The following is a 9,903-nucleotide window of genomic DNA, read 5'->3' on the forward strand; positions in this document are numbered from 1 at the left end:
TATATACACAAAGACCCTGTAAAGAAAGAGAAACATGCCGGGCGGTGGTGGCGCACGCCTTTAATCCCAGCACTCGGGAGTCAGAGGCAGGTGGACCTCTGAGTTCGAGACCAGCCTGGTTTACAAGAGCTAGTTCCAGGACAGGCTCTAGAAACTACAGGGAAACCCTGTCTCGAAAAAAAAAAAAAAAAAAAAAAAAAAAAGAAAGAGAAACATGAATAAGTAAATAAAATATACAAATGAAATTTAAAATTTTTACCATATACAGCTTAGTAATTTTTTGCTAATTTATTTACACCAAAGCTAATGTACTAGTGGGCTAGGCATTACTTTTATGCATAGTTTATGAGTTTTTTTTTTCTATTTTCAGTACAGGAATACAAAAACATCTATACATTCTCAGTATTCCAAACCAATGTAGTACTTGTGTAGTTTGCCTAGAAACTAAGGTGAGCATATTTCTTGTAGTAATACAAATACTAAGATACATTTTAAGTTGGATAATTTCAATATGTAAGTACCAGAAATCTGCTTAGCCTAAGAAGGAATTAAAGGGCTTAGGGTGTAACTCAATGGTCAAGTATTTGCGCAGACTGTATAAATGTCTGGTTTTAACCCACACACTATGAAAAATTTTAAAGAATTAAAAAAAAGTATCATCATACCATTTTACTTTTTCCCCAGCATAAATTTTATTATTGACACTTCAAGCTTTTCAAATGATCAGATTACTAAAATACACCTAGATCAGAGAAATATTTTCTTGACACCAGCTTTGATTTCATGAGCACAAAGCAAGGGGCATTGGTGGGGCTAGGGAGGTACAATACAGGAAGGATTAAGAGGAGTCAATCAGCTGGTAATTCCATGTTTTTTTTAAGGTGATTCTTATTTCTTTCAAATATCCTGAAGTTGATAATAAAGTTTGTTGTTTTGTTTACATTGTTGTTTTCATCTGGGGGAATTCTTTTGTGTCCAATTAATAATCCTCAGTTGTTTGCTCTTAATACACTGTGCAAATTCAACTGCTAAACAACCGTTTCTCAATGGCAGGCTCGGACTGCCATCTCTCTCTGGTTAGGGCATTCCGCATCACCAAAGCCACGATGGTTGCTCTGTTGAGAAGCCGGCCTGTACAGCCTGTGCCCGACAGCATCCACCTCCTCAAAGATGTAGCCAGGGGGTTCAGAATATGAAGCTGGGCACCTTTGAATTTCCTTAGGAGTAAAACTGGTAGAATAAGTGGTCTGGCCTTCTACAGGGATGTTTACACAAGGGCCGGACCAGAGAGGCTTGAAGCTTTTGGTGTTGACAGGTGTGTGAGCCACATAGTGGGCGCGATTGGTGGTCATGTAATCCATAGGCTCATCAGAGAATTTCAGCTGGGGAGGAGGTCTAAGTGGCTCTCTGCGGACGTTGGCCCAGTGTTTGTAATCCTCTTTGGTGGTGGTGGAGCCTTCAAAGCGGTCGCTCTTCTTTATGTGGCAGACTGGCCGGCAGGACTGGGCAGGAACACTATTAGAGCACTTGAAGTCAGCTTGCGAAGTTGTCAGAAGATCCATCTCCCCTTCAGGTGGGATATAAGGGATAGGCTCTTTGGGGATTATTTGTGGTGTTGGCCAAGCTTGAAATTTATCTCGAAATTCGGTGTTGGTTGGAAAAGGTATGTCTAGCCCAGAGTGCTTGGATACAGGTTTCCAGCTCTTCGCAGGCTCCCCCTTCAAACCCTTGTAAGAATCTTTGTGGGTGGTAAGGCTGTCAAAAGGGATTTCACTTGGTTTATACTTCTCTGTCTCATGCACATGCCGTTTCTCCACAGGATGGGCCACATAGGTCGATTTGTAGCTTGTCATATTCTCCAGGGGAACATTACAGAGCTTTGGCACATTTGGGGGTTTGTAATTCACCGTATCCACCAGGTTTTTTATGGGATAATCGTCCTGGTGTGTGGTTCTATGATCGAACCTACAGGACGAAGGACGGTATGTTTCCTGTGGACGAAACGGAGGTCTCCTTTGCTGGTTCCAAGGTAAATAATGGGCTTTGTACGTAGGCACGCTCTCCATTTTGTCAGTACATGGTTGTCTGTTGTCTCGAGGTTTGATGGGGCTCGCTCGACTGGCAGGATAGTAGTTGTAGTGTTGGTTATACGTTGTGAGGAAATCCATTTCATCTTGGCATAATGTCAACTTGTCGGGACGATGGTGTTTCACCGGTACTATGCTGTGACCCCCAAAGTCTCTCTTTGTTGTAGACAGGCTTTCCATTGGTATAGTTACTTTCTGGTACTCCACCTTGGGTTTGAAGGACTCTGAGGGCGTGTAAGATTGATAGGTAGGATACTTCTCGGTGTATTCGGAGAAAAAACATGGTTTCTCTGTCTTCTCATAAATCTTGGTGGCGGGATGTGGGCAATGATGCTTGCCACAGGAGCAAAGGTCGCAGATGCACTTTCTATTTATGAGTGCCATTCTCCTGATATCACCTCACATCTTATCTCCGGGCATGAGCCTCTACAGGGTCCCCCAACCGGCCTGGTGGGAAGACCGCCAAGCTTCAAGAGGCTTGGCAGAAAGAGGTATCTTCTTGAAAGAAAACTTAAGCGGCCTGCTAGTACAGTTCGCTTGCCCCGTTTCCTTCCCAAAGTTTGCCTTCCGCGAGCAAGAACCACACCCTGCGGGAATGGCTCCCCTCCGCTGCGCAGCACCTGGCGGTGCAGCCTCTGCTGCCGCCAGGACCAAACAGCTAGAGTGACTGACCTGGTCCCCCAAAGCCTCCGGAAGCCACGGGGCCCAGACTGGGGGTCCTTTGTGACGTCTCCAAGTCCTGAAGGGGTGGCAGTGATGTCACAAGGACTTCTTGTGAGGTCAGGAAATTTTCATGACCTCACTGGCAGGCTCTTGGAAGAAAGATGGGCTGGCTGAATTTGGAGAGCTCGGGAGCTCTCAAGTTAGTAAATGCATGATCACATGTAAAAATTACACGGCCAGCACACTGGGTGGCACTTTCTATTATTCATGGTCCACCTTCTTATGGAAACTCACTCCTTGACTTCCATTTACCTGGCTTTCAATACAGGTTCCAATTCCTTTCGCTTCAGGTGTCTGTTGTCTGTTGCAATTTCTTGTATTATTTTTAGTCTGCGTTTCATCAATGAGCAAAGTTTAGAATTTCCAGTGTGGAGCTAATATGATTAAATGAAAGTTCTGACCCTCAACCATTATTGAACATATCCTTGTATGGGGATCCCCCAAATTCCATAGAATGGTTGATAGTGGTTGACAAATAGGGAGTTAAAAGTCACTCATATGCGTGCTCTGTCAGCTTATCCGTTGTCCAAAACCAGAAAGCCTGAGAGAGGGGCCAACACAGCTTGCACCTCCCACAGGTTTGAGTAAGCACCCCACCGTTCCAAAGCCTTCCAGGGCCTGCACCTTCCTAGACATACTCACTTCCCTTGAAGTGAGTTTTAGATTTGCAGGAAGTGAACCGTCAATCCTCACTAATACTTACTTGTTCAACAAAGGCCCCATTATGCTAAGTGCTTATCTGAGGATAGAGCAATAAAGGGACACAGAAGAAATTGGGGGTGGGGCATCCACCCAGCACCATCTTTCCTTCGAGAGGACTCAAAGTCTATACAGTTCGGCTGGCTTTAGTTTGGTGAATAAACTAAATGCAGTCCTTTTCCTAGGAACGCTTAAAGAGGGGTGGAGGAGACACTGAGCGAGCAGCTCAACAAATGTGTAGCTACAGATAAGACTGAGGGCCTTGGAGGAAATAAATAAGGTGCAATGGGTGGCCATGCAAGGCAATGCCACTAGAGAAGGCATGCATGAGGGGAGGCTCTTTTGGAGCCCTGAGGATGAGCAAGCAACAATAGGAAGGACTCTGGGAAGAGAGCTACAACTGAAGTATATAGTATAAAGCACTTTCCCAAGAACCTAGTCCATAGCAACCCTAAATGAGAAAGTGCACAAACCATCACCGAAGCCTCTTGACTGATGACAACTTACATTGCCCAGCAAGGTCAAAGTCCTCTGTTCAATACCGACCGCTGCCCTCTCCCCAACTGGCAGAATGGAACATCATTAAAATTCATAAATGAAATGAAGACTTTTTATCCCATTGCTTATTTACTAATGAGTATTAGTCATAAACTGAACTTAATCTTAGAAGGGAGATTGCGACCTAAATGTTGTGGTTACAGTTACAAAAGAAGGATATTGTGTGTACTTGCATTTGAGTATTTATAAGCAAAAGAACAGAAGATACCCACAAAAAATGTAGTTGAATTAGTTTGGCAGAAAGATTTTGGGTGATTTTTACTCAAGAATTGAACTCTGTGTTATAATATTCTTTTGAGCAACAAGAACTATTTTTAAACAAATTTATTAATTTCTATTTTACGTGTTTGAGTGTTTTGTCTGCTTGTATGATTGTGTATCACATGTGTACGATGCCTATAGAGGCCAGAAGAGGATGTCAGATCCCCTGGAACTGGAGTTCAGGATGGTTTTCAGCCACCATGAGGGTGCTAGGGTTCAGACCAAGGTCCTCTGGAAGAGCAGCCCGTGCTCTTAACTGATGAGCTATCTCTCAAACTCCACGTAGACACTTTTTAATGGTTTTAGAACTTTTTCTATGGGGTCTTGCACACATTAGGCAAACACTCTATCACTGAACTACACACTTAGCCCTCTTTTTGCTTTTTAGTTTGAGGCAGGGCCTCACTAAGATGTTCTAGCTGCCCTCAAAGTCATTCTGCAGTGCAGGCAGATACTGTAAACCGCCTACCTCAGCTTATAGGTGACCTGCACCTATAAGCTCAACCAGGAAAAAAAACATTAAAAACAAACTTTGGAAGGCTTTTCTATGGCATCCAAGTGTAATGTTCACCTTAGATTACAATGGTTAAGCCGGGCGGTAGTGGCGCACTCCTTTAATCCCAGCACTCGGGAGGCAGAGGCAGGCAGATCTCTGAGTTCGAGGCCAACCTGGTCTACAAGAGCTAGCTCCAGGACAGGCTCTAGAAACTACAGGGAAACCCTGTCTCGAAAAACCAAAAAAAAAAAAAAAAAAAAGATTACAATGGTTAGTGCAACACAGGAAACCAGTACCTAGCAACTATTTCTTTTAGGAAAAAAAAAGTCCTCCTTAATCTACACAGACATACATAGCCGAAATGTCTGTGCGTCTCCAAGTACTCCCAGAGCCTTCCCCTTTTGCTCTCTCTTCATCACTCTGGGTGGATATCCCATACCTGTTAGTGGCTCTCTTTGCCGTTTTGGCACGGGAGCAGAGGCTGCTATCACACTCATATTCCCAATCATTTTGGGGAGGGAGCGGGGGACCAGATTCTCTCTCTGTATCCAAGATGACCTCCAACTCAAAGCAATCCTCCCACTTCAGACCCTCAACTATCGGGATTATAGGTATGCGCCACCACTCCCATCTTCATAGTGCCAACTTCTTATCACCCCCCCCCCATCCTCCTACCCTCAACTTCCCTCCATCCACACTGGAGCATAAATACTCCAACCTCATAGATATCTTGGTTCAAATTGCATCTAGGCTCAGCAGAAAGAAAATCCCTGGTTAGATAAAAGCGGTAAATCCTTCACCCTACTTGTCTAACAGCAAAGAAGGAACCTTCACTGGTGCAAAACGCAATCTGGAGCATCCCTGTCTTATATTCTATGTCGATCACTCAATAAGGATCATCAGCTATGCACAGAGGCAGAGAAAAGTGGCTAATGATCAAAAGAAAACAAAGCAAAAGGATTTCCTACATTAGAATAAATTTGGATGTATCTCCGCAGTTTAAAGTGGGGGAGGGGGGGTGGCGCATGCCTTTAATCCCAGCATTTGGGAGGCAGAGGCAGGCGGATCTCTGAGTTCAAGGCCAGCCTGGTCTACAAGAGCTAGTTCCAGGACAGGCTCTAGAAACTACAGGGAAACCCTGTCTCGAAAAAACAAGCAAACAAAAAAAGTAAAGTCGGGGGGAGGGGCACGTACTGCCAACTTAATAGATATTAAATATAGGGGTCTGGCCAATAGGCAAACATTAGGTGGAGTTCGGGAATCCTGCAGAGGAGGAGGAGACAATAGGTCTGTAGGAGTCAGAGAGGTCAAGGACGCCACAGGAAGGTTCACACGATCAACTAACCTGGGCTCATGGGGGCTCACAGAGACTGAAATGACAATCAGGGAGCCTGCAAGGGACTGACCTAGACCATCTGCATGTATGTGACAATTGCGTAGCTTGGTCCTCTTGTGGAACTCCTAGCAGCGGGAACAGGGGCTGTCTCTGACTCTTTTACTGGATTTGGGGACCCTACTCCTCATACTGTGTCACCTTGCCCAGCCTTAATACATGGGGAGGTGCTTAGTCTTACTGCAACTTGATAGGCCATGTTTTATTGATATTCATGGGAGCCCTGCCCTTTCCTGGATAGAGACAGAAGAGGAGGGAAGTGGAGGGTGGGAGAGGGGAGGGGAGAGACTAGACTGGGAGGGGATGTGGAGGAGAGGCTGTGGCCAGGATGTAAAATAAATAGATGAATAAAAAATAAAAATAAACAAAAAAGAATAGGGGTCTTGGGTATAGCACAGAGTAAAGTATGTACCTGTATGTTTGAGGCTCTGGGTTCAATCCCCAGCACCCCCTCACCTCCGCCACATATATTGTAGTTAAAAATATACATCCGATAAAATTCAACAAGCACTCATGATAAGGAAACCCTCAGCAAACCAGGACGAGTAGGGAATCCAATCCTTGAACCTCATAAAGAATATCTACTTGAAACCTCTTCAAGCATTATTTTTGATTAGAATCTATAAGCAGGCCTTTTAAAGAATAAAAAAAAAATAGACCTGTCTGCTGGCATCACATTTCTCAACACGTATGGGGGTGCTAGTGCGCAGAAGTAAAAAGGAAGTATGAGAATTGCAAAGGGGTAAATTTATTTATACAGGTGATATGGCTATGAGCCGAATGAGTCTATGGGAGAAAGAAAATGTCTGAAAGAAAATGGGCCCCCCCCACCCCAAGAGAGTGGCTCTACTAGGAGGTGTGGCCTTGTTGGAGTAGGTGTGGTCTTGATGGAGGAAGGGTGTCACTGTGAGGGTGGGCTTTGAGGTCTCATATATGCCCAAGATACCACCCAGCATCAGAAACCACTTCCTGTTACCTGCAAGTCAAGATGTATTAACACTCAGCTCCTTCTCCAGCACCATGTCTGCCTGCATGCTGCCATGTCCCACCATGCTGATAATGGACTGAACCCCTGAACTGTAAGCCACCCTGATTTAAATTAAATGTTTTCCTTTACAAGAGTTGCCATGGTCATGGTGTCTCTTCACAGCAATAGAAACCCTAATTAAGACAAGCATTAAAGAGGCTGGAGAGATGGCTTGGCTATTGCTATTCCAGAGGATCTAGGTTCAATTTGCAGCACCTACATAGTGGTTGAAAACCATCCTTAACTCTGTTGTCCTATTCTGGCCCCTAAGGGTACCAGGTACACATATGATACACAGGAATACATGCAGGCAAAACACCCATACACAAATAAATCTAAAAAAAATAAAATAAATAGTTCAACAAGATGGCTTGGTATAAAATATGAGCCAAACTCAATTCCACATGTACAACTAACAAATGCAGAAAACACAAAAATTTGTAAAGACACCAGTTCTTTTGTTTGTTTGTTTGTTTGCTTGATGTTTTTGAGATGTGGTTTCTCTGTGTAGCTCTGGCTGTCCTGGAACTCACTCTGTAAACCAGGCTGGCCTTGAACTAGAGATCTGCCTACTTCTGCCACCCAAGTGCTAGGACTAAAGGCTTGTACCACCACTGCCCAGCAAAACACCCGTTTCCATGACAACATTATAAAATCTTAAGACCTAAATCCAATACTAAAAAAAGGTTCAGTGCCTCTGTGGACTGGACCTTAGTTGTCCAAATCATTAACCATTAAGGATGCGAGTAATTATCTAAATTTAAATATAAATTCATCTCTGGTGGTGTATGTCTGTAATCCCAGCAGCAACAGGAGGATCAGTTCAAAGCCATCAGCTACATGGTGAGTATAAGGCCAGACTAGGCTATATGAGACTTTGTGTTTAAACACACTCACACATAGATAAACACATGACACATGTGTGTGTGTGTGTGTGTGTGTGTGTGTGTGTGTGTGTGTAGGTCATAGGACAATTTTGGAGAGTCAGTTCTCTCCTTCCACATGAGGGTTCCAGGGATTGAATTTGGGTTGCCAGGCTTGACAGCAAGAACCTTTACCTGCAGAGGCCTTGTCTTTAAAATAAAATGCACTTAAATATAAATCAATTAAAAAGTGAATCGTAACGTGTAGTGGTTCACGCCTCTAATCCCAGCACTTGGGAGGCAGGGACAGGCAGATCTCTGTGAGTTTGAGGCCAGCCTGGTCTACATAGTGGGGTCCAGGCCAGCCAGGGCTATGTAGAAAGACCCTTTCAGAATTCATTTCCTTGACTATATCACTCTCTATTGGCTAGTGACTACTCACTTCTAAGTGAAGATATAAAAGATGTCTATCACTGTAGGAAATTCCACTGCCTGGCACTGGACTGGAGGCTATCCCTCTAGCACAGAAGTTCCCAATTAGAATACAACAATTTATAATATGTCTGTGGGGGGGTGGGTTGGTGTGAAAGCTAGAGGTCAGGCGATGAAAATGAAGCACAGAGAACGGGCTAAGTGTGAAATCTCCCAATGTTATGAAATTGTGTGAAAAACATATATTAGAAGTAAGTTTTCACCACATATTAAATACACAAATGTTATACCATATGGTGTCTGTATTTGGGAAGGGGAGGAAAGATGTTTAGTGCGGGAAAGACTGATCCAACTTACTAAGAATTCCTAATTTTAGTCTTTACTAAATATGATGGTTTTAGTGAGCACTTCATTGCCAAAAATATATAAAACTAGAGAAAAATATCGCTATTTCCTTTTCCTCCAAGGATAGAAAGATCTTATGACTTTTATCTTAGAGATAAGAATATATTACTTTTAAAATGCCAACTTTTGCATGTGACTAGTCAAAAAAACTGTAAAGGTTTATTTCTTGGTTTTGGGTTTTTATTTTTAGATAGGGCCTCATTATACAGCCCTGGCTAGCCTGGAGCTCACTATGTAGACCAGGCTGGAACTAAAGGTGCTCACCATCATGCCCTTCCCAAAGTAATTTCTGACACAAAAATTTGAAGGGGTGTAATTGTAACATGCACATGTTAAAAGTACCTATGTAAATTCTCCTAAGGTACTTCAACCAAGGGTCAGTATAAATTCCTTTGGTTAGTAAAATATGGTTTAATTTTGAGTTATACACACACACACACACACACACACACACACACACACACACACCAGTCCTGTGAAAATCAGATATAAAAGGTGGTCATGTATCTTATGACTCCACTTTTTTTTCCCACTCTACAGTTTATTGGGTTTAGAACTGGAACAAGTCATACGTATACAAAACAAAGCATACTATCCCAAAGCAGAGTAGGGACTATGGGCTGGGGATCTGTTACTTGTCTTTGGGGGAGTTCTGAGTCAACCTTCCCACTGCAGAGGTGTAGAAAGGATAGAAAGAAGAGGGAGCCACTTGGCTTTGGTCATAAAACTCAGGGCCTGGCATTAAGCCAGGACCGACAGATGGAAGTGAAGCCTCAGAAACCACCCTGCCCAGGAAGCCAGGGACTGTCGGCAGTCCCACTGTGGTGGGTTCAGACCTATACTCGGGCTGCTGTAAAGGAAAGGCAGCAAAGCAAGAGGGAGGAAAGACACTGACGAGTGGTCACTGGGGATACTTGGACCTGTGGAAAAGGGTGGGTCGGGAAGTGGGCCACCTGCCA

The 9,903-nt window shown here is 43.8% G+C and overlaps 1 protein-coding gene across 1 annotated transcript; it reads right to left on the reverse strand.

Annotated features, from left to right (window-relative positions):
* Positions 1 to 1,043: 1,043 nt before the first annotated feature.
* LOC119804955 (stabilizer of axonemal microtubules 1-like) lies at positions 1,044 to 2,471 on the reverse strand. Its single transcript, XM_038316731.1, has one exon. The coding sequence runs from the start codon at positions 2,469 to 2,471 to the stop codon at positions 1,044 to 1,046; it is 1,428 nt and encodes a 475-aa protein (XP_038172659.1).
* Positions 2,472 to 9,903: the final 7,432 nt, after the last annotated feature.

Source organism: Arvicola amphibius, chromosome X, assembly GCF_903992535.2.
Source record: "Arvicola amphibius chromosome X, mArvAmp1.2, whole genome shotgun sequence".
NCBI classification, from domain to species: Eukaryota; Metazoa; Chordata; class Mammalia; order Rodentia; family Cricetidae; genus Arvicola; species Arvicola amphibius.